Here is a 23070-nt window from a genome sequence, read left to right on the forward strand (position 1 = left end):
TCACTGCCTCTCCACCCAGGGGTCCCACGCTGGTCTGGGGCAGAGAGCGGTCTTCACAGGGCTCCGGGAAGCAGATGGACAGAGCGCTGGCCTGGAGACCTGTGGGAGGCCAGCCAGGCAGGTGGGCCGGCGGTGGGGATGTGGCCACCTGGGCCAGCTCTGGGCTCCAAGGTGAGAGAACCAGTCTGAGCACCGTTGGCTCGCTGTGGACATGTTTAATGGTTTAGGAATGTGTACTCTGGCTCTGCTAAGTCTGCATAAAAGCAACTTTTCCATGTTTTAAAAAATAGATTTGATATAAAGATTTATATTTTCATAAATAGGCAATGTGAAAGATTCCCAAACGCATCCTTGGGCTGCGGCCCTCCCCCCCCCCCAACACAGTGCAGCGCTGGGTCCCCGAGGCCCAAGCCCGGAGGCCTCCCGGGGAGAAGTAACTGAATTCAATATGAATTGGGAGCTCCTCCAGCTCCACGCCTGCGGGGCCTGTGTCCCGGGGTCAGCCCCCTTCTGGGACAGGGACCCCCCCTTTCTGGCTCTGAGTCGGGCTCCCTGTCCCTCCTCCTCTGTCTGATTCCCTTCATCCCAGGCCACAGCCCGCCCTCCTCCGTGGTGGCTGGGACACTCCGCGGCCCTCCTTCCTTCCCGCTGCGCCCTGCACCCTGGACCCTGACCCCACCGGCTCCAGCTCTTGGGTGACTTATAAACAAAGGGAGAGATTAAGCTGCTCTCTCGCCCAGAGGCCCTGGGCGGGGCTGCGTTCTGTCTTCAGAAGTTCCCTGTTTTCTCTTTCCCATGCCCGGGTCCCCATTTGATGGAGGGCTGAGGCCCAGAGAGGTCGTGAAGCCCCGCCTGGCCGGGCACCCACTGGCCCGCCCAGGGCGGGCTCTGAGCGCTGGCACTTGCGTCTGACCTGGAGGCCCCGGGTGCCTCTCTGCAGGAAACGGCTTCAGCCCAGGACGGGGACCTCAGGACCTCGCAGGTTGAGGGGCGAGGAAGGAACTCATTCTTGCCGGAGAGGACAGCGAGTGAGGGGCTAGCTGGGGCCAGTTCTCAGAGGTGTCCAGCTGGTCACCTGTAGGAGGAGGGCAGGGAGGCGTCCCCCTGGAGAGGGAGTCCTCCTGGGGGCAAGCGGGAGCTGGGGAGAAGCCGGAGGAGCTGTGGGGGCCCTGGACACCTGGTTGATGGGCAGTATCCGAGGACACTGGGGCCCCCTGGGGGTGTCAGGGCGGGGAGGGACCTTCCACAGCTGCCACTCTGACAGCAGCAGTGGGGCACTGGGGTCTGGAAGCCCAGGCCACGGGGGTCAGTGAGGTGTCCAGGTGAGGGGACGGGGCACGGTGGGAGGGTGGGGAGGCAAAGCGGGGACCCTGGAGTGACCCCTGAGTTCTCGGTTAGCCCCCTGGAGTGAGGCTGCTCCGTGTGAGGATGGCGGGGGGCAGGAGACCCACCGGGCGCAGCTCTCTGACATCCTGGGACTGTGAACGCGGGGGAGTTAAGTGCTGTTTCCTGGTTCTGGGTGAGCCAAGCAGCCACCGTGAGGCCACCTCCCCTTGTAAGCCAAGCCTGTGCAGGGTTCAGGCCTCCAGTCTGGGGCGCAGGAGGAGGACGGCTCACAGCCCAAGCTGGCAGATGAGCCCCTGGCAGCGGCTAGCTGCCTGTTCCTGTGCCCGTGGGCACCGGGGACCCTTCCGGCAGCCGGGGCTCCCTCCTTCCCTGAGCCCCGAGAGGCAGCTGAGGGCCATGCCCAGCAGCAGTGGCTGGAACTGGGGGTACACACCCCCCAGAACAGCAGGTGACATCTTTGAGACTTGTCCTCCAGCTGGGGCCTGGACTGGATGCCCAGCTCAACATCAGCCCCTAGCAGGGAGGTGGAGGGGCTGGAGGACCTCTGCCCTTGGCCTGGAGAGGCGCCCCTCTGGGGAACCCCAGTGCAGGCACTTCCTACTGTGCAGCTGGAGCCCGGGTCCCACAGGGGAGGGGCTGGAAGACACCAGCCCCACCTGCCAGCAGCTGGGCCCCTCCCATCAGCAAGGCCTCGGAGGAGGGAAGCCAGGCGGCCTTTCTGCTCCCATTCCCACCCCTCTGCACAGACCCCAGCTCCTCCGGAGCTCCTTCCCCTCCAGAACGAGGCTCAGCTGTCGTAGCCCTGCACAGCCCCACCCAGCCCCACCCCCCGGGGCTGCTATACAAGGTCTGGCTTCCGGCTTGGGGGCCAGGCCTACCTGGGACCAGGGGCTGGGGTGGAAGGCGCGGGAAGCCTGAGCTGCAGCTGTGCTGCCGCCTCCCGGCTCTGAGGGCAGGTACTTCCTGGGCCCCACCCTGGGGGGGGGGGCGCTGAGGGGCTGGACTGGGCTGACAGGAGAGGCTGGGGTTGGCTTGGGAAGATCACCTGCTCCCTCAGCCTGATCCCTGCGATCTGAACCCCAGTAATTCAAGTCCCTTGCCCTCCAACCTCAGCACCCAGTGCACAGAGAGGCCACTGAGGGCGGTGGGCCCACAGGGGTGAGATGCCAGGGCCTCACCTCTTCTGTCTGGGAGGTTCTCTAAGCGAGACTAGGAGCGCTGGGGGAGCTGGCGCTCTGAACGCGGCAGGAGGGATTTCTTCACATGGGGTGGGACAGGGGCCCTGGGGGTCCTTCTCAGACCTGGGCCTCGGGGGTGACAGATTTGACTCTCCCTTAAATGTCCACATTCCCATCTCATTCCCACCACCCTCAAGCTTCTGAGAGGCAGCGCTTAAGAGTCAGCCGGTTTTGCAGCCTGAGTGGCATGACCCCACACGCGTACCCGGGAAAACTGTGAAGATGGAGGTCTTGCTAAATTAAGGCAGGAGCCGGGCCCCAGGGCACCTGTGAGCTTAGAGCTGGCAGTGAAGAAAGGAAGGAGGCCCCACGTCTGGAAGGAGTTAGGGCTCCCAGGGGCCGAGCTCAGGACCTGAGTCTGCCGTGCAGTTGCTCCGCCCCGTGGTACACCCAGAGGCCCCGGGATGGCCTGGGAGAACCCAGGCGCAGCCACGTTGCTGGAAAGCAACCCCCTGCAGCAGCTCAGGTGTGAGAGGGTCAGAACTAGGACACGGGGAGCAGGGGAGACACGCTCCGGTCCACACCGGCAGGCTCGGGCCAGTCCCAGGATGCAAAGCCAACAGCGGGGCAGCTGCTGGCCGGCAGGACAGGCCCCACACCCTACCCAGTGTGAGAGGCCTCCTGGGGGAGGAACCCCGCTCCTTCCTGGAGGACAGTGTCCCCATCAAGCATCAGGCCACGGGGTGGAGGGTTCCAGACTCCGGCCGGCTGGTGCCAGGTGGGGCCGGCGCTGGGGGGCTGGGCTGGCAGGCCAGAGGGAGGAGGAGGTGGGGCGGCCCCTGCCTGCCCGCCCTGCACCCCGGTCAGCACCCGCAGCCCCAGCTCTCCCCGACGTCCTTGCTGTCCAGCTGGATGTGGTCGGTGCCCTTCTCACTGAGCAGAGGGCCCCCGTGTCTCATGACTAGCTCTGTGGCCACCCTCACGAAGGCCTCCTCCACGTTGCTCGAGTCCTTGGCCGACGTCTCGATGGCGCACAGGATGTCATAGTGCTCAGCCAGGCTCTGCGCCTCGGCCAGCGGGACCTCCCGGAGCTCGCTCAGGTCCGACTTGTTCCCTGCAGGGAAGCCAGGGGCAGGGTGAGGCCCGTGGAGCCCGACGGCCCGCCCTCCCGGCAGCTCCCAGTACAAGCAGCCGGGCGGGAATCCACCCACCTTCATCTTAGTGCTCTTACCCCGTCCTTCAGTCCTGCTTCTTATCTTTCTCTCTCTTTTTTTTCAACCTTTGCCAAAGGCTTGTCTATTTTATTGCTTCTTCCTAAGAAGTCGAAGCAGCAGAGAAGGGTGGCGGGCACAGCTCAGTGGCAGAGCATGTGCTTGGCATGCACGAGGTCCTGGGCTCAATCCCCAGTGCCCCCATTAAGAGGGAAAATTAAAACCACCTCTTCTAAGACACAGAAGCAGTAGGGTTTGTTGAAAAGAACACCCTTAGAGCAGCAAGAAGGCCTGGGTAGAGGCGCCAGCTTCCTGTCACCTGCTGTGTGACCCTTGGGTAATTCACTCCATCTCTGAGCCTCAGTGTCCTGTCTATGACGCCACCTTCAGCAGAGCAGGGGGTTGAGTGAGGCAGTGAACGTGAGCCGGCACCCAGCAGGCACTCCGTAAGTGGTGACAGTAAAGCCGTCTGGCCTCGCTCCTGTTTTTGCTGTCACACCTGAAGTTTAGTCTCTCCTGCTTTCCTTTGAAATCTTTAAATTCTCGGCAAGACTGTGCTTGATTACTTTGTTTTCCTGACGCTAAGAGCACAGACTCCAGCTGCCCCTGACGGCACACCTCTGCCTGTCCTATGAGACAGGGGTGGTTCGTTACGTTCTAAATAATCTGGTCACCTGCTCCCTGGCCTAATTTCTACAAGAATTTTTTAAGTCTCTAACTGTGTGACTTTTCTAATGTGACTATAGGGAGAACAGCAAAAAAAGGAAAGAAAATAGATAAGCGTCTATAAAGACCTAAAATGTCTTCCGATTTCAATGTGTGGAACTTATTTGGATCCTAATTTCAACAAACTGAAGAAAGAAGAAAGCACGTGTGAGGTCTGTGAGCTGTGCAGACGCTGAGCAGCCTTCAGCCATCTGGTCACACTCGGGGACGGCGGTGCCTTTTAGCTGTGAAAATGGTACCGTTGTCATCTGTCCTTTAAGTGTGTACATCTTTTATAGATTCACGCTGGAACCTCTGCAGGGGAAATCGTCTGGGGTAGGGACTTGCCTCAAAACGGGGCTGAGATGGAAGGGGACAGGCGCTGCTGCGTCTGCTGGATCTGGGGCTCATAGTACCATTCCTTATTTTGTATTTGTATAAAACGCTCTATAATCAAATGTTTTGTTTTCAAAGTCCTGGGTGAAAAGGGAAATGTGAAGCCAGGTAGGGAGAGCTCCCTTCCTGTCCGGGGTGCCCAGCCCTGCCGAGTGCACCCACATCCCAGCCCAGGCCCCACTGCACAAGCTCGTCTTAGAAGAGTGAGCCTGACTGTGGGGACAAGGACCCAGGGGCCACACACATGGTGCAAAGTGTCTTGAGTCCATGTCCGGGAAGTGCATGCAGGAGGTAAAGGTAAATGATGGTCACAGCATCCCCTGCAGCCGCGGAGCTCACAGCGGGGTGACCCTGTCACCGGTGAACTTGTTAGAAGTGCACATTTGCGGGCCCCGCCCAGACCCCCCAGGCCAGACACTGTGGGGGGGGGGGTGCCCGGACCCCGGCTGTGCCAAGCCTGCAGGGTGATTCGGGGCTCGCGGCCCTGGGGAAGCCCTGCTCTGCGGTGTGGTGCACGGAGCAAGTGACTGAATTACGATCAGCAGAACTGAACTCAGAGTCCACACTTCCTTGCTCACAGGCTGTGTGGACTGGTGTAAACGGCTTCACTTTTTTGAGCCTCTCAGCCTCGGCCCCCAACAAACGAGGAATAGGCGGGGTTATGAGAACACACGTGAAGACTTAACCCGCCTGGACCGCTGTGCGGCCTGTGGTAACCGTGGTAACTGCAAAGCCAGCACTGCTTCCTGTCCCCCGTCCCCACATCCCAGCTCTGACTGTCACTTTATAAGTGATGAGCAGGGTCCGAATTTGCAAGATCACGGTTCAGGTCCTGGCTCCGCTGCTGTCTAGGCAACCCCAGCCCCTTTTGTGCTCTGGCCTGCACTTTGCTTCAAAAGGAGGGACTCAGACAGATGGCCAAGCGGCCCAGCTCACCGATCAGCAGCTGCACGATGTTGGAGCCCGCGTACTTCCTCACGTCCTCGATCCAGTGCGGCACCGACAGGAAGGAGCTCTTCTTGGTGATGTCGTAGGCCAGGATGGCCCCATTGGCGCTGCGGTAGTAGCTCTGGGTGATGGTGCGGAAGCGCTCCTGGCCGGCCGTGTCCCAGATCTGCAGCTAAAGGGACAGGGGCCCCGTGAGCCTGGAGGTGCCGCCGAGCTTGGGGAACGGGGGCCCAGCCCCGAGACCCACCCCCCAAGCGCTCCTCCCGCTGGGCGGGCCACAGCCCCGCACCCTGGCAGGAGCCACGCAGGAGGGCCAGGAGGTGGACAGAGCCAGGGAGGCCTCTGAGCCCTTAGGAAGCAACTCAGTGGCCAATCTGAGCAGGACAGGTGGAGCAAAGGGGAGGCGAGAAGCCCTGCCGCTGCCTCTGCCTCCTGAGACCCTGGGTGGGGGGTGGATTCTGCACTGCGGCAGGAAGTGCGCGCGGCCCCGCGTCCTCTCTCCCCTGAACACACTCCCTGCTGGGGACATGGCTGGCGGTGAACTGGCCCCCGGGGCCCGGTGATGCTGGCTGCGTGCACGTCCGTGCCTCCGCTCTCTGGGCTGCAGGGAGGCCCCCCCAGCTCTCGGGCTCTCCTCAGTGACACCCGGGACGGTGCTCACCTGGTGGTGAGGGCCCAGGGGCAACGGGCAGAGCAACGGGCAGTGTTACTCAGCTGGTCCAGCCTGGCCTCACCCCGCCCTTGTCTTCACTTTAACAAGCACCATTAGTACCGCTGCCAGGTCCGCCTGGACGAGGGAGGAGCCCGTGTGTGGCCTGCCTCTGGCCATGGTCCTTCGATAAACTTCAAAAGACTCAATTCTTACAGAATATCCCTCTAACCACACAAAACACTAAGACAGAAATCAAGAACGCTCTGGGAGAGACTTCTTCAGGAAGATGGGACTGAGAAGAAGCAACATACTGAGAGGAAAGTTACACAAAGTGTCAGATGCAAAGCAGAGCTACACCAACGAGTGGCGAGACTGGAGGTGCATTAGTGGTAAATACGCCCAAGCAAAAACCCAGATGCTCACTACTGCCAGGAACACCTGGTGAGCAGGGCAGCGAGGGACGACGGCAGCAGGCCCCGCGGCGCGGCCGCGAGCAGCTCAGCTCCTACTGGTGCGGATGTGTTTACTCAGCCATTTCAACAAGTACTCACTGGACACCTGCTGTACATTCTAGGGCCCAGAGACACCAGGGCCAGGAAAACAGATGCAAATTCCTGTGCTCAAGCTTCCAGTCTAGTGTAGGAGACTGGAGCTTTGTAAGATAATAGTAGGTAATAAGGATACATACTTATTTACATAGAAATATTGAATATAAATATTTATTATAAAATAAGTAATAAAATAATAAGTATGTTAGTGATAAGATGGAAAAAAACAAGGGCAGAAGCTATGACGTATGCAGTGAGGAATGAAATTTTAGACAGGGAGACCTCTAACTGTTGGGTAAAGATCTGAAAAAGGTCAGCGAACTGTGCAGATGCCCAGGAGATGAGCATTCCACGGAGCGAGAAGAGCAAGTGCAAAGGCCCTGAGGCAGCAGAGACATGTGCAGGAAGCAAGAGGAAGACCAGTGTGCTTGGAGCAGAGGGAAGGGGGAGACGGAAGTAAGGGACAGGGAGGTGTCCAGGGGGCACATCACACAGGGCCCTGCAGACCAGGCAAGAACCTGGCTTCCACTCAGTGCAGGTGGGGAGCCAGGGGGGTTTTGAGCCATGGGGAGACCGGTTAGGAGGTTATGGCCAGTAACCAGGGAGAAGATGGCGGCTGGACCGGTGAAGGCAGGGAGAAGTGAGCAAACCCGGGATGTGTTTTGAGAACAGAGCTGAAGGGGATCTGCTCTGCAGCTCTCCTGGGAGGACGCAGAGAGAGAGAGAGTGTGTGTGTGTGAGAGAGAGAGAGAGAGAGAGAGAGAGAGAGAGAGAGAGGGAGAGGGAGAGGGAGAGAGAGAGGTGAGGGCTGGGGAGAGCTGAGAATTAGTCAAATCCTCATCTTCCAAAGTAAGAAGTCAACAGGTCATGCCTGTAACTGGGGACATGTGAGGGAGGGGATGGCGGGGGTGGGGTCCAGGAGGCCTTCTGTGCCTCGTTGACCCTAACGACTCTATAATCATCTTCAGGCATAACCGATAAAAATTTACAACAAGTTAAAACCCAACAAAACAGCTACAGGCAACGGCATCTAGGCCAACCGACGGTGAAATCTGGGCAGCGACGCAGGAGGTACTTCTGGAAAGCAGGTCCTTCCATGCCTGGTGACACTCTCGCCTGGCTCCCCCAACGCCAGGGCAGAGTCAGCGCTCGGGGCCGTCAGGCCTGCGGTCCAGGCCAGTCCTGTCACTCACCAGCGTGCTGGCCCTGCTCTAAAACTTAATTCAGGTTTTCGTCTGTTAAAAAAAGATGCTGTGAGGGTCAGATGACACACCCGGCACCCAGCTCCCGGCACAGGGAGGGCTGGGTAGACGTGCACACTTAACAGTGCTCCTGAGCGGTCATCGCGTTGGGGTTAGTGCACGCAGAGGAGTTTTACTGCGAAGTACAATATACAAGGTGCCCGAAGAGAAACGCACTGGGCCGTGTGCAGGGCCGCGCACCTGCTCACTCAGTCCGCACTGAGCTCCCGCCATGTTAAGCCCCGGGTGGGGATCTGGAGATGCTGCAGGGAGTGAAACAGAAACAGAGCTCACTTTCCCATGAAACGGAGGCAGACATGAAGAAGCCAAGAGGACCCTTGCAGAGGAGGGTGAGAGCATTCTGGGAACAACAAAGGCCATGGGAGAGGCTCCCCGGGATGGGGGCCTCCGAGGGTGGCAGCCCAGAGGCGGGACGCAGCCCCCGCAGTGGAGGCAGAAAGGGCGGAGCACCAGCCCGAGGAGGCGCTGCCGGAGGCGGCGGGCGCTGGGGCAGGTGGGCTCTCCCGGAGGGAGCGTGGAGTTGGTTTCCACTGCAGCGGGAGGCTCCAGGAGGTCGTCTGACGCAGGGAGACGTGTGCCAGACGCCCTTGCGTCCCACTTCGCACATCTTAGCCACACCTTGCACCGCAGCCTTCCCCACAGGGCCCAGCCTCACGCAGGAACAGCCCCCCCGCCTGCCTGGGGGCCTCTCCGATTCCGCCCGGGAGGCCTGTCGGGAACCACGAGCACAGGGGCTCACCAGCCCACGGGTCAGCCTGCCCTGCGGGGACACAGCCTCCTTGGCCCTTCCTCCATCTCTGTTTCACTCAGGCTGCCCCTGGGAGCCCAGGCCAGCCTGGCCGTGCTCTGACTGCCGCCGTCTGTGAAGCACACGCTGCCGGCGGGGCTGGGGGGCGGGGATGGCGTCCTGCCCTGGTCGCTAACGGCCTCCGTGTTGCGAGAGACGGGAGGAGCCAGGCCGGGGGGCGGGGGCTGCTTTCCCGACTGAAGCCCCAGGCTGGTCCCTCGGCAGGGCCCCGGGGGGCTGGGGGAGAAGGGCAATGAGGCTGACCTGCCACCTTAGCTACACGAGGGCCTGAGGAGCAGACAGGCCGTCCTGAACTGGCTGCCGGGGAACGCGGGCCGGGCTGTCTAGGAGCCGGCGCGGAGCCCTGCAGGGCCCAGAGCACAGCATCACAGAGGAGAGAGGTGTGCTCGGAAGGCGCAGCGACGGGCCAAGGAAGGCATCCAGCATCGTGCAGAGCCCAGGACCATCTGTCTGTCTGTCCGTCTGCCTCCCCGTCACACGCGTCACCAGCTCCACCGTCATCACCACTCCACCAAGCCACACCCCGGGCTCCCTGCCCTCAACCTGCCCGGGTTTCGGCCCGGTGCCTGGTCCACTCTCCCCACAGCACCCAAAGTGGAGCCACCAGAACATGGCTGAGATCCTGCGGCCCCTCTGCTCTCCATCTCCAAGCGCGTCCCCTGAGCCCCTCAGATCCTACCAGGGGACCGGCTCTCTGCTGTCACCCACCCAGCGTGGCTGCCTCCTGGCCGCTCTGAGTACCCGAGGCCTCATCAGGACCCCTGCCTGAAGCATCCTCCTCCCAGATGGTCACCTCCCTACATTCCAACCAAATTCAAATCTCAGCCCCGCTAAAAGGCGGCCGTCCCGACCCCTCACCCCAGCACGCTCCTACAGCGCGCTCCGCGCCGACCTGACATGTGCACGTCTTTATTCCGTCTGTTTTTAAACTTTTGTTTTGAGCTGTCTTACTGATTTTGCAAGTTAAAAATTTTTTTTTGGTGTGAGTGGGGTGGGTAATTAGGTTTATTTATTTATTTAGTTTTTTTGATGGAGGTGCTGGGGATTGAACCCAGCGCCTCGTGCATGCTAAGCACACTCCACCACTGAGCTGCACCTTCCCCCCACCCCTGCCAAACATCTTAAATGTTTACTCTCCCTCCCCTACATGGGTTTCCGGAGGGCAGAGGCTGTGTCTGGCGAGCTTTCTGCCCACGCCCACCCCCTCACACGGCACCTGGCATGCAGAAGGTGCTGGATAAAGACACAGTCCACTGGTGGACGAGCACCCGCCTGCCCCGCCTGCCCCGCCTGCCCTCTCTCTAGCAGCTCAGACCCCAGGCCCTGGCTCAGGAAAGCCAACCGGGGGGGGGGTACTTGGCATCGTGACAAGCCTCGGGCAGTGCTTCACTCCCCAGTGTACACACTTGGCCCTGAACTACCGCCTTCAACTACGGAGAACACCTGCCAAGTTGAAACCACCACCCGACCCTGCCGCCTTCCCCACCCACCAGAGGCCCTCTGCCTGCACAACAGGGACTTTGTACTGCGAATCACACCTGAGCCCTCCCCACCTGATGCCCCCTCCCACTGGCGGGCACACCGCCAGCTTCTCCGTCCGACCTTCCAGCCAGATGACTTGGGGGAAATTGTCCGGGCTGCTGATACCCAGAGTGAGGTCCAGAAGCATCTCAGGGCACAGAGAGTGGAAGGGAGGCCCAGTCAGGATGGAGAAGGGCTCCTGGGGCGGCCTCTCTCCAGCTCAGCAGGGGTCAGTCAGGTGGCTTTCAAACAGGTGAGGTGGGGATTTCAAGGCAGCAAGAGCTCTGGGTTTCCGGTCCATCTTTCCCTTAGTGGCGGGCGGGCGGGCTCGGGCCCACAGATGGCTGCCACAGCCGGGAAGCGCCGTCTCAAGACGAGGATGAGGCTGCTCTCTCTTCTGAGCGCCACACCTAGCAACTCCCAGTTCACACTGTCCCTCTGGTCTCTGCACCCATGGGGGGGAATTATCATTTTGTCATTATCTCCTTTTCTAGGAAGGACTGCGTTCATCTTGACCTCTGGCGAACTCCTACCTAAACTTCAGGACCCCAGTTCAAGGTCACCTGGTCAGTGGCCTCCACCAACACAGGAGCCTGGGCCTCAGTGCCATGCGGACTCAGTCTGCTTTCTGTCATGGTCCACAGCCCTTTACTTCAGCCTCTGCAGCAGCACACACCAGATATGTCAGCTGTCCCAAACTCGGTGCCCTAGAGGCCAGGCAGGGAACATAAAGTGAAGCAAGACGGCAGACAGGACATCCTGCCTGAAGCAAATTCAAAAAACCACCCCGCAAATCACCACCGAGCAGGCCTCGGGGGAACCGGCCCAGGGCTGTGCAGGAGGTGGGGCTCTGGCCCGCAAGCTGGCCTGTCGCCACGGAGAGCGGGCTTTGGTGGGGACAGGCCGAACGGCAGTCCTCTGTGCCACAAGCAACCTGGCGCAGAGCAGGTGCCCGACAAGGAAGGAAGCCTTCTGCAGGCAGGTCCTGGCGGTCGGGCCGGTTGTGGGGCGACGAGGCCGGTGGGGGAGAGCTGCTTTCCAGGGATTCCGGTGCAGTGTTCCCACGTGCCCCAGTGGGAAGGCTGAATAAACCTAATAAAGAAATAAAACAAACTGCACCATTGGCGGCGCAGTTCCTGGAACCTGTGTTCAGCTCCGTCACTCCCGACAGAAACAGCAGAGGCTTTATTTGAACAGACTTTCTCCCAGGTGCCGACGAAGGTGGTGGGACTTTCCTTGCTTCTTCAGAGCAGAAAGAGACCGCGGAAACATCAGTTCTCAGGACAAAACTCCAGAAACCGGTCAGATGGACATGAATACGATCCCCTGGGCTGCTGCTCACCGCGTCTCGGGATGTGGGGCGTCTGGGCCAGGAGGGGGTCTGCAGCCACTCCCTGGCCAGGCACTGTCACTTCTCCTGCCTTGGTTTTCGGGGAAGAGCTCGGCCTGGACTCAGAAGCAGGCCACAGACCGAGAGAAAACACGGCTGCTCAGGATCCCGGGCTCAGAGGCTGCTTCTCTGTCCCTTGTTACCCGGCAGCTCAGGTGGCTTCCTGGCGTCTGTGTTTCCTCTCCAGCATCTAGGGGACAGCGGTGACCAGGCCATCCTGCAGGGCCAGTCGGGGCACAGGGCAGTGAAGGTGGTAGGCGTGCTTGGAGACACTCTGGGCGGGCTCTGCCGGGGCGCCCGTCTCGGTGCACGCCACCCCAGGCAGCCTGGCCCGAGAGTCTTCCTACCTTTTGCAGGAGGGCTCTCGGGCCACGGGAAGCCGTGCAGGAGGGCTTGGTCCGACGCCAAAGCCCAGTGCCCTTTGCTGGGCACACAGCTCTCCACAGACCGCGGGCCTTGTTTTTCTCATGAAACTTCCTTGATGACTTACACCCCCTGCAGAAACCAGCCAGCCTTTCCTCAAGTCCTGGCAGGAGGCAATACAAGGAGAAAGGCCCAGGCTCCACTGGTGAGTCCTGCCTCGGTCGCCAGCCCAGGGCCGCCAGCTTGCCAGGCCCTTCTTGCTGCACAAGGACCCCAGGCCACCCTCGCCCCCCATGGCCTCTTCCCCGCTCACAGCCCCACCGCGCACGTGCGGAACATGGGGGCAGCAACACGCAGAGAGGATGGCAGGCACCTGCCCTGCCAGGCCAAGGGTCTGCTCCCGGGGGGCAGTAGCCTGTGACCCCCAGGGAGGTGGCTTCTGGGGACACACAGGCCAGGCTCCTTGGACTGATGGAGGCGGCCACACTGGGTCCCCTGGGCCTGATCCTTGTGCCCTGGACTAGGCACTGTGGCTGGGCCCCTGGCCAACATCAGGCAAAGCTGACCCTCCTCCACTGGTAGACACACCGCCTAGCACGTCTGGAAGGTGAGCCCCACGCCCTGTCCAGCCCCATCTCCCCCACCTCCAGCCAGGCTCCTCGCCCACTCCCAAGGCTGCACAGAAGCACAGCCTTGCAGCAGCACCCCTGTCTTTCCTCCCTGAGAAGCTGTCACCCTTCGGGCCCAGCTCGAAGCCCACGGCCTCTGTGACTCGGGGAGAGGACGGCACCTCGTCTGTGCCCTGGGCGCCCAGCGCACAGCCAGAGACAGCATAGCATCCGGCACCGGCAGGGCCCTGCAGGGTGGGGACAGTCCCAGGTCCAAATATCCGGCCTGCTGTTGCCACGGTGTACACATGTATGCTGGTCAGGCCACGTGACCCAGTTCCTGGTTCGGCAGCTCAGTCCCTGCAGCGGTGGCACAGACGGCACTGGGGCTACTTAGCTGTTTGCACACCTGTCCCTCCACCAGACGTGTGCTCCCGAAGCACAGGGATGTCCGTCTGTGTGTGCATTTCCTGTCGGTGCTCAGAAGAGCGCATGGGAGAGAGGAGGACCTCACGGAACACACCCTGAACTCGCACCTGCAGCTTCTGTCCCAGGTGTCAGACGGTAAACTCTGCCAACAACCATGATTCAGCTCAAGAGGGCACCTGCTAAGTTTTATGTGTTTTTCCCTCTTTGTGTCACTTAACTTGCAACAGACAGAAAAGGCCAGCTAAAGGCCGTGGCTCTTAAATGACTGTCTAAGAAATAAAGTTAACAGCAAAAATGAATCTTTAACAGTAAATACGAGTGGAGCTCAAACTTGGCCTCACCGCCGGCAGGGCGCCTGCACCACGCGCACCTGCCACGGGCAGCGGGGCCGCAAACAGGGCCCGTGAGTTGTCTCGCCCAAAGGCTCTGAACTCCACCTCCAGCTTACAGGAAATACTGGGGGGGGGGGGGGCGGGGGGACAAGGGGAAAGACACCAGGAGGGAAGCAGGGGGTAAACCCAGAAAGCAGCGCAAAAACTCAGTCATCCAAAAGAAAGTGAGGCATCGCTGGGGACTCTGGCCCAAGGGGGAAGCACTATAAAAGGCATTTTGGAGGAAGCTGGGAAAACTGAAGAATGGACTACACAGGAGACGGTCTCACAGAGACACCAGTTGGCTCGGGTACAATCGGGTACCGCGCTTATCTTAAAAGCTGCATGTCGTGTGGGGGAGGATACAGCTCAGTGGCAGAGCACGTGCCTAGCATTAAATAGATGAAAAATCTAATAAATCTAATTACCTCCCTTCCCCCCAAAAAGATAAAATAAATTAAAAAAAAATTTAAGTTGTATGTTGGGGTCTCCAGGGATGAAGTACCTGCAACTTACTCCCAAATTAAAAATTTCTCTCACACACACAGAAAGATGAGGCAAAACACGAACAGCTGTTGGGTCCAGGCAGAGTATGCAGGGGCTCCCCGTGTTATCCTTTCAACTTTTCTGTATGTTTGAACTTTGTCACGGGAACAAGTTGGGGAAAATGAAAGTATTAAGAGCATCCTGAGAATGAAAGTATCACCGATGCGAAAGAACCAGAACGAAACCTGTAACTGTCAAAAAGCAAAGGACGAAACGAGCATCAGGACAGGTGCGGCTGACAAGCCCGTCAGCGAGCTGGGGACGGAGCCCGGCCGCCACACGGAGGGAGGGGCGGGCTGAGGGCCTGGAGGGCAGGCCCACGCGCGCCAGCTCCCGCCCCGCGCCACCCCCAGGGAACAGGGAGAATGACAAGAAGGGGTGAATCGAAGCAACGAGAGCCAGCTCCCTAGGGCTTCAGGTACAGGCTCTTCACAGGGAGCTCGGAGAGGGAGAAGGGAAATACGGCCTCCCTGGGGCAGAGGGCCCCCGGCCCTGCCAGGACGCCGGGAGCGCAGGGCTGGGGGCAGTCACCAGCAGAGCCCACGCGCCCTCGGGGCCTGGGAACCAGGCAGAGTGTGACCGTGAGGGGTGGGGGGAGTGCTAGGAAGGAGAAACTGCGCAGCCCCAGGAAGGGTGAGAAGTGACGCAGACCCGGGGCCGGGGGAGCAGCTCAAGTGGTAGAGGCGAGCCCGGGGTCCCGGGTTCGATCCCCAGCACTGCCTCTGAAAGTAAATGAACAAATCAAGAAGCCTAGTTACCTTCCCCCACCCCCACCCCCGAGGAAAAGTAACTCAGACCTCAGAAGCCTCGCACAGGGACTCCCGTGATCATGCGGTTCCACGTACACGCGTGTCCGGAACAGGCAGCTCCGCAGAGATGCTCTGGGGAGGGTGGGATGGGGGTGACTGCTCACGGGGGCCAGGCTCCCCTCTGGTGATGAAAATGTCCTCAAATTGGTGAGTATACGAAACAAAAACGAAAAAGACCACAATGAATTATACACTTTAAATGGGGGAGTTTATGGGGTATGAATTATATCTTGATCAAGATTTTTTTTAAAAAGAAACCTCACAGAGCACTAGTTTAGACAGGATGGTCAGGAAATGCCAATTTATGGAAACAAAATGCTGATGCCCACACGCACACACAGAGCACACTGCCCCAGCATCCTAGCACGCTGCGGCCCTCCACCCACCACCCCTCCTTCCCAGTGGCAGGGACCCCTGCGCCCCACACCCATCTCCCCCGAGTCCCCCACGGCACGGACCCCCCTCTTCAAGCAGAGCTTCCAGACCCACTGACCCCCTTCCTGCGCACACAGGTCCCCGCCTTCAATTGCTTGTCCATTCAGCCAATAGTGGTCAAGAGCTTATTCTAGAGAAGAAAACCCAAAGAGTTTACACTGAGGTATCTGCCTTCTGATTCCAATAATAAAGTTGACTTCTCCCTGTGTAGCTCGTCTATAATGCAAACACGGCAGACGTTGCGATTCACAGCTAATGAACTGAAATTTACTGTGATCCACCTTTTCATCCTGAAGTCGCCCCTATTTGTGTTCCCACTACAGACCTAAAACCCAAGAATAAAAAACGTGTTAAACCAAACTGTTCCACTGCAAAGTGTAAACAGAATGTTTTTAATTTTAAAAAGATCTGATTTTTATACTTTTTTATACTTCTCAGGCATAAAAAAGGCAGGGGTGGAGAGAACCTGGCTTGACACTATAGGAACTTTCTTCAGGGAATGATGGGACCCCACGTGGCAGCCAAGGAAACTGATGCAAGGACCGAGAAGGACCCACCGACCGTCTGCTGTGAGCTGGAGGCCACCTCTGCAGGCCTCTCAAATCAGGGTGACCCTTGTCCCCCACACACGGTGATTGTCCTCGGGTCCTCGGGCAAGGTCCCTGGCCCAACGTGAGCCAAGACTTCAGTTTTATGGTCTGACCTCATCTGGGACCAAAGGCCTCCTAACATCGTGTCAAGTTCCAGGTCCACTCTGACCTTCAGATTTGTCCAATCCACCCTGAAGGACCTGCCAAAGGCAGAGCTGCAGGTTCTGTGGATTCTGAGCAGGGGCTGTCACTGCCGATAAAACCTCTGGGACACACGTATACAATTTCTCAAGGAGACCACTCCGAGAGGGACAGCTCCGATTACCACATTTAAGTTCTAAGGCGTTACTTTTTAGGAATCAGTCACATCACTTTCCGGTCAGAGTCCAGACTCAGGAAGGTGTCCTGTCAATTGTTCCCGAGCCTACGTGGAAACTCACGCGCCTGGGCGAGGGCTAGCTGGCCTCTTCCTGGCCCAGGAGAGGCAGGCCTGCAAGGCCAAGCAGGCCAAGCATGAAGGGCGGACAGTCTGGAGCTCAGTCAGGCGCTGTGAACGACCCCCGGTCCTGACTCACCAGCTCCCCAGAATGGGCGAGGGAGGACCCTCTCTGACGGCACTGGCTTGGCTGTGTCGCTGCCCAGTAAAACGGCGCTTGTAGGCCATTCTAGAAGGCAGGCTTTTCTTCTGTTCACACTGGCCATATGCACTTCTCCCAATTAATCTGAATTAATAAGGATTTGTTTCAAAAGCACATGGCGTTACGGTGTTACTATAATACTGTTAATCAAAATGTAAAAGAATGTCAAGTGCGAGTTGACAGCCTAGATTTTAAACTGGTCCCAAACCGCTCCGCGCATGTGTGTGTGAGCACATGCGTGTGTGTTGGTGATGACAGAGGGGGAGACGCGGCGATGAGGAAAATGCACCAGACCAGGGGCGGGAAGGCAGGGTTCCGGCTCAGACCTGCCACACCTGGGGCTTCATTTTCCCCTCTGTGAAACGGGGTCCCTCACAGGGCGGCTGGGAGGACCAGGCAGAGAGTGCATGGGGAGAATGGGGCAAAAACTGAGAAGATGAGGACACAGGGCGGGAGGGCCGCCCGGTACTGCCAAACTCTGTGATTGCCACGTGCAAAGCCTCCAAAGAAACCCATGTGGCATCAGGTCTCAGCAAGGCCCTGCGACAGGCCCGGAACTACACGGGGGCCAGTAGGAGGTAAAGCAAACATGGGACAAAAACACGGAAAGGAGGCAGGGAGAGACCCTGAGCGACGCTGCCCCCCCGCTGTGACCCCGATGCACCACACGGGCAGCAGACCGGGGCAGTAACTTGCACGGGGTCAGCCGGGCTGAGAAGAGACGTTTCCTGAGACCCCAGGCCCCCCACTCTCTCCAGGGACCCAAGTCAACATCAGTTCCCGCCTGCTGAGGGTCCGCTGTGGGCTGGGGCCTCAAAGCCCAGGGATTACAGGTGAAGCAGGTAAGAAGCCGTGAGGTCACGCACCCACGGCCCCAGCAGGCAGAGCCCAGACCTGGCCCTGGTGCCCAGGGCTCTCACACGGGCCCTCTTCCCACTGCCTTTCCACCACGAGTGCTGCCCCAAGACCGTCAGAGACCTCGGGAGGTGAGGCTCATTTTGCAGTACGGATGGCTGTCACGGGCACCAAGGACAGATTTCTTGAGACAACCAGCATGACCCAGAACTTATCTAACCTTCCTTCTGCTGTTTCTGATCAAATCTGGAAAAGTCCAACCAATTTTCTCCAAATAGGAAAAGCCCCTGAGCAAAGCCAGACCCCTGGTTGAAAGCACTGAGGCTGCAAACTTAAAGAAGCCAAAGTCTCCTTCCACCCTGGCCCTGCCCCTCTGTCAGAGGCGCCAGGAGCCGCTACAGGACACGGAGACCCGTGGAGCCCAGGGAAGCCCGAGGCGAAGGTCCGGAACTGCGGAGGCCCAGGCCCGAGGGCAGGACTGGGCCTCTGTGAGGGAGCGCCCTGGCAGCCTCCCCAGCACGGGGACCGTGAACCTGACAGAGGCTGAATAAAGGGGCGCAACTGTCCAAGGCCGGCCTGGGACGTGGCTCTGCGCGGTGCACAGACCAATTTACATAACAGGCCTTTTGTCGCCCCAGATAAGAGCAGGAGAGGTGCTTGCTCGGGACGCTTTCAGGATTTAGAACCGGCTGAGATTTCCTGGGGGACCGGGAGGCAGGGAGGAGTGAGGGGTGGGGAGGGGCGGATTGGGAAATAATCTGTCTGACCTGGGGGGAGAATGCTCACAACAGCAATAATAAAATATCCGCTTGTACCTGTGACTCCTCGGTTCCAGCCACAGCAGCTCTTCCAGGACAGATGAGGAGGAGGCGCACTGACTGCCTTTTCTTACAGGGGGACCAAAAGGGAAGTTGTTCTTTGTTCTTTTTACTGTACGTCTTTTTATGTCTTTGAAAGTTTGAAACTCTGAGTCCTGAGGATGAACGATCCAAAAACATGCAAAGGGAATTTTCAACTATTTTGAGCATGTCCAGAGCGACCAGCAGCTTCTAGATCTGCTCTCGAAGCTTGGTCTGCACGGTGGCAGGCACGGTGGGTGCACGTGGAGCAGGGCCTGGGGGCCCCCCGCCCCGGACAGAGTCCTCCTAGCAGGCAGGGCAGCTGCAGGAGCCAGCTGGGGCTGGCCGGGCGTCCTGTCAGCTGACAAGCACCCTTAAAGTCCTTGGGGTTTCAACCCTCGTTACTGAAAACCTATCAAAATGCCCAAGTCCACACGCTGCTCTCAAACCGCAGTGGTCAAATTGCATTTTCCCTAGATTCATTAACCTGCAGAATCTCAGGGTCATCATTGCCAGCTGAGAGGGACTCAGGAGGGTAGTCAAGTGTATAAATGAGCACTGGACCTAAGAGCCAGGCAGACCCTGGGTTCAAAGCCTGGTTTTATATGAAAACGAATGTATGTATGTATCTGCATGACTGGGACACTGTGCTGTACACCAGAAATTGACACATTGTAACTGATGTCTACTTCAATAAAAACATTCACTCAAATTAAAAAAAAAATTCTGGTTTTGCCACTGACTTGTGTGTGGCTTTGGGCGTGCTGGTCCCTTCCCTTATTTTGGCCTCCACTTCCTCCCTGTAAATAAAAATCCATTAACAGACATGGAGTGAGCACCATGTGTTCACCACTGTTGTAGATGGGGGATTCACAGGAACTTGAGGCAGACTGCAACCCCGCACTTTCGAGGAGCCAACACTATATGGGGAAGACCCACAAACAAGGGAACGCCAAGTCCTGGGAACTGCCATGAACTTACCCCTGAACTTACCCTGTAATGGGATGGAAGGCTGGGAGGTCAGGGGAGGCCTCTCTCTGAAGAGGTGGCCTGGGCAGGAGGAGCTGATTGACAAAGCAGCTGTTACACAGGTATCTGGGGGCGAAGCGTGTGTGACAGGCAGGGCAGCAGATGCAAAAGGCCTGGGGCAGGCATGTTTGAAGGACAGAAAGGGCTGGTGAGGCTGGAGAGTCGTGAGTATGGGGCAGAGGCAGGGAGATGGAGTGGGTGAGGCAGGCAGGGGCCCTTCTCTTCAGGTAAGGGGTCTGGATGTCTGACTGCAAAAAAGGAAGTGACTATAAAAATAAAGTTGATTTAATTAGGTCAGGGATTTTTAAACTTTTTATTTTTTGGCAGCAGAACTCCTCAGTCAAATAAAAACAAGTGGAACTTCAGTGTAAAACTAGGTAAAAGCACTAGTATTGCTCAACCAGGTGAGAAGCTAGTTAAGGCCCCGTGGCCTCCAGGCCTGCCCCCCACAGCCCGCAGCACCCCAGCCCGGGCTCAGAGGGGCTGGAAGGCCACTTGGCGAGCAAGAACTAACAGGCACCAGCAGCACAGGGAGGAGACTTAGAAGCCCATGCCGGGTACTTGCTGGACCCCAGACAGGCCTGGAAAGGCTTTAAACTAAATCCCTGATGTGGACTGCTTTCTGCAGAAATGGCAGCCATGAAGTCTGGCTCATCAAAGGGTCCAGTTCAAATCTCGCTGCTAAAACTGTAGGGACAGAAAACAGAGCAGCAGTTGCCAAGGGAGGGCACTGGCACAAAGGGACACAAGGAGCTTTCTGGGTCGATGGGAGTCATCTATACCCTGAATGTGGTGGTGGTTACAGGGCTGTACACGATCGTCAAAATTCCCAGAACTGTACACTTGAGATGAGTAACGTTTACTGTGTGTAAGTCAAACTTCAATAAACTTGATTTAAAAAAAAAAAAAGTTGCTGGAAGACACCCCGGAGGTATTTTATGGGTGGGGAAGAACGATCGGCTTCTGCTGAGTCAGGATGGCCCAGAACCCAGGGCTGGAGAGACTGTCCCCCCACACCCACCCAGCTTTAATTCGCTGGCTTCAGGTTTCTCCCGCTGCAAAATGATGAGGTAAGTAACCGCCACAGGCTTTCCCACTCCTAATCATCAGATTGCAAGAAGCCACCTGGTGTGGGGGAAAGACCCCCCAATGCCGCTGAGTTGGAAAAACTGGAAGAAAAATCCCCTGCGTCTCAGTTCCCAGCTCTGTGCCCGGGGACACCTGTCCTGTGTGAAATGGGATTCATCACAAGAACACATCTGTCAAACAGCTGGCACTCAACAAACTCCCCAGGGGGCGGCCGGAGTAACCCTTAGGAGTCTACCCTGCCTCCACTACTCTCCTGGCCCCAGTCCCCCCACTGCCTCACAAGAAGAGCGATCTGGAGGTGACCAGAAGAAAAGCAATCACTGCCTGCCCAGCATTGCATAACCTGCGCCGGGCACACGGTACACCCCAGGCTCAGCACAGGTCGTTATCTCGCCAGGTAAACAGGAACACCCTACCCCCTCCTTGACCACCGCCAGCACCGGGGGAAGGGGAGGAGGAGAGGGCGCCAGCTTGTTTATGCCTGTCCGTCCACAGGCCACTTCCCCGTGGCGGCTGGCATTCTCTCAGGGGCACAAACGCATCTGTGGACACACTCCACCCATCCCACAGCCCTTCCCTCACCACCTGCTCTAAAGGGTGGTCCCGAATAATGACTCAACGCTGCTGGCCACACCTTATTCTTTTTTCCTATCCTAAGGAGACCAAAAACACACAGAAACCCAAAAGAATATTTAAAAAGAAAGAACTCCCTTTGGGCAGGGAGTTTCTGCTGCCCCGTCACATCAACTCTAGACGCACTGTGGTCGCATACCGACTGTTGGCTTACTTCTTCTCCATGGTGGGGCAGGAGGGAGGCAACACCCAGAAATTATCCCAATTTTGCAGAAACAAAGAGCTGAGTATTCTGGAGAAAGGCCACCGTGAACAGGCCCACCGCAGCCCAGGAAGGCTGAGCATCCCAGCATGCGGGCTCAAGGGACTCCAACCACTCTGGCTCAACTAGAAAACACGGAGATGACAGGAGGCAACCCGCACCCTGCCTGGCGCCTGCCCGGGGCTCTTAGAGCTGTCCCGGAGCGCGTGTACACGCAAATCCATGAAAGAACGGAAAGGATTTCCGTGCAGCGAGGTTAAGTAAAGCTACTGAGCAAGAACAATGGTCTCTGACTCTATTAGGGAGGGCCAACGCCAGGTTAAGAAACCGATTCATTAATCACAAATATTAGTTCTCGAACCATTGCCAGGACACTGTGGCAAAGACATCCTGCTGTGTCTGTTCAGAGCCATTGCCAAAGCTCGGTCCTCTCCCCCACCTTCCGGTATCTGTGAAGTTTTCAGTTCCTCCCGAGCTGCAGCTGGGGGAGGGGACCCAGGCCGGCCCTAGACGAGTAAAGTTCCACCACCAGGTCCACAAAGAGACTGCAGGGAGGCGTGGCCAGGCCGGAAATTCTGACAAAAAGTTTTGGCCCTCCGGTCCTAGAAGCAACTACTTCCTGGTCCCTCCTAGTCGTGGGGGGTGTCGTCTTCTGCCTGGGGTCCCCACCCGAGGGCCGAGCTGGGAGCTCCCACCGCGGTGGGGCAGGGGCAGGCCGGCCAGGCGCCCCGCTGTGCCCGCACCCGAGGCGCCCAGCCGCCTGGCACTGGAGAAGCTATTTTGGAGAAAAGTCCCCCAGGGGTGTACGTAGCTCAGGAGGGCAGGGCCTCCACCTCTGCACTCCCTCCGTCACGCAGCCACGCGCCCTGAGGCGGGGGCTCTGCACACCGAAGCCGGCCCCGACGCCGAGGCCAGGCCTGCTCGGACAGGAGGAAGGGGAGGGAGCCAGAGGGGCCGCCAGCCGCCCCCGAGCAGTCGGGGCGCTCGCCGCGGACCCTGCCCCCGCCGGGAAGACCCTCCAGGGCCCTGGCCGAACCGTCGTGCCTGGGGCCCGGCTGCACGGCGGCCCCAGGCCCGGCCTCCCACCTTGACCCGCTGGCCCTGGATCTCCAGCGTCTTCATGGTGAAGTCCACGCCGATGGTGCTGCCCTGGCGCTCCGAGAAGGTGCCGGTCTTGAAGCGCTGCACCACGCACGTCTTGCCCACGCTAGCGTCGCCCACCAGCACCAGCTTGAACAGGAAATCGTACTGCTCGTCCGGGTCCCCCGGGCCCGGCCCTGCCATGGCCGCGCGGGAGCCCGAGCGCCGGCGCTCCGGACGCTGGGGCGGCCTCGGCTCGCGCAAGCCGCGGGCCGCCTGGCGACGTGGAAGCGCCGCAACACCTGGAGAAAGGGCGCCACCGCCCGCCGGCCGCCCCGCCCCGGCCCGCCCGCCGGCCCGGGCCCCGCGGCCGCGGCTCCGCCCCGGACTCGCCCGGCCCGGCCCTCCGCTCCGCGCCAGGCCAGTGCGGCCCGCAGGCCCGGGCTGGGCGCCGCCCCGGGGCCGCCCCCAGCCGGACTCCGGCCTCAGACCTGCCCTCCGATCAGACTCCGCCCCCAGGGCCGCTCTCGGTCCCGTCCCCGCCGGGACTCCGCCCTCATGCCCGACCCAATCAGAATTCACCTTCGG

The 23070-nt window shown here is 59.0% G+C and overlaps 2 protein-coding genes and 1 long non-coding RNA gene across 3 annotated transcripts; 1 reads left to right on the top strand and 2 right to left on the bottom strand.

Moving 5' to 3' along the window:
- Positions 1 to 199: 199 nt before the first annotated feature.
- RAB43 (RAB43, member RAS oncogene family) lies at positions 200 to 22826 on the bottom strand. Its single transcript, XM_032458768.1, has 3 exons — positions 22489 to 22826; positions 5774 to 5957; positions 200 to 3639 (listed from the first exon to the last, which is right to left on the bottom strand). Exons 1-3 carry the CDS (start codon positions 22684 to 22686, stop codon positions 3389 to 3391), a joined length of 633 nt encoding a protein of 210 aa, XP_032314659.1. The 5' UTR covers positions 22687 to 22826; the 3' UTR covers positions 200 to 3388.
- Positions 9993 to 11133, top strand: LOC116657188. Its single transcript, XM_032458767.1, has 2 exons — positions 9993 to 10829; positions 11071 to 11133. Exons 1-2 carry the CDS (start codon positions 10203 to 10205, stop codon positions 11089 to 11091), a joined length of 648 nt encoding a protein of 215 aa, XP_032314658.1. The 5' UTR covers positions 9993 to 10202; the 3' UTR covers positions 11092 to 11133.
- Positions 11331 to 14730, bottom strand: LOC116657189. Its single transcript, XR_004312212.1, has 2 exons — positions 12314 to 14730; positions 11331 to 12183 (listed from the first exon to the last, which is right to left on the bottom strand). It is a non-coding gene; the product is annotated as an uncharacterized LOC116657189 (long non-coding RNA).
- Positions 22827 to 23070: the final 244 nt, after the last annotated feature.

Source organism: Camelus ferus, chromosome 17, assembly GCF_009834535.1.
Source record: "Camelus ferus isolate YT-003-E chromosome 17, BCGSAC_Cfer_1.0, whole genome shotgun sequence".
Taxonomy (NCBI): Eukaryota; Metazoa; Chordata; class Mammalia; order Artiodactyla; family Camelidae; genus Camelus; species Camelus ferus.

What these genes read in the sequence shown, in the direction of transcription:
- LOC116657188 (XM_032458767.1), top strand. Translation starts at nt 10,203, where the DNA reads ATGGGTTTCCGGAGGGCAGAGGCTGTGTCTGGCGAGCTTTCTGCCCAC. An exon ending in GTCAGGTGGCTTTCAAACAG is followed by an intron (nt 10,830 to 11,070) that starts GTGAGGTGGGGA and finishes CTCCTTTTCTAG; the next exon opens with GAAGGACTGCGTTCATCTTG.
- RAB43 (XM_032458768.1), bottom strand. Translation starts at nt 22,686, where the DNA reads ATGGCAGGGCCGGGCCCGGGGGACCCGGACGAGCAGTACGATTTCCTG. An exon ending in TCCAGGGCCAGCGGGTCAAG is followed by an intron (nt 5,958 to 22,488) that starts GTGGGAGGCCGG and finishes CTGTCCCTTTAG; the next exon opens with CTGCAGATCTGGGACACGGC. An exon ending in CATCGTGCAGCTGCTGATCG is followed by an intron (nt 3,640 to 5,773) that starts GTGAGCTGGGCC and finishes GCTTCCCTGCAG; the next exon opens with GGAACAAGTCGGACCTGAGC.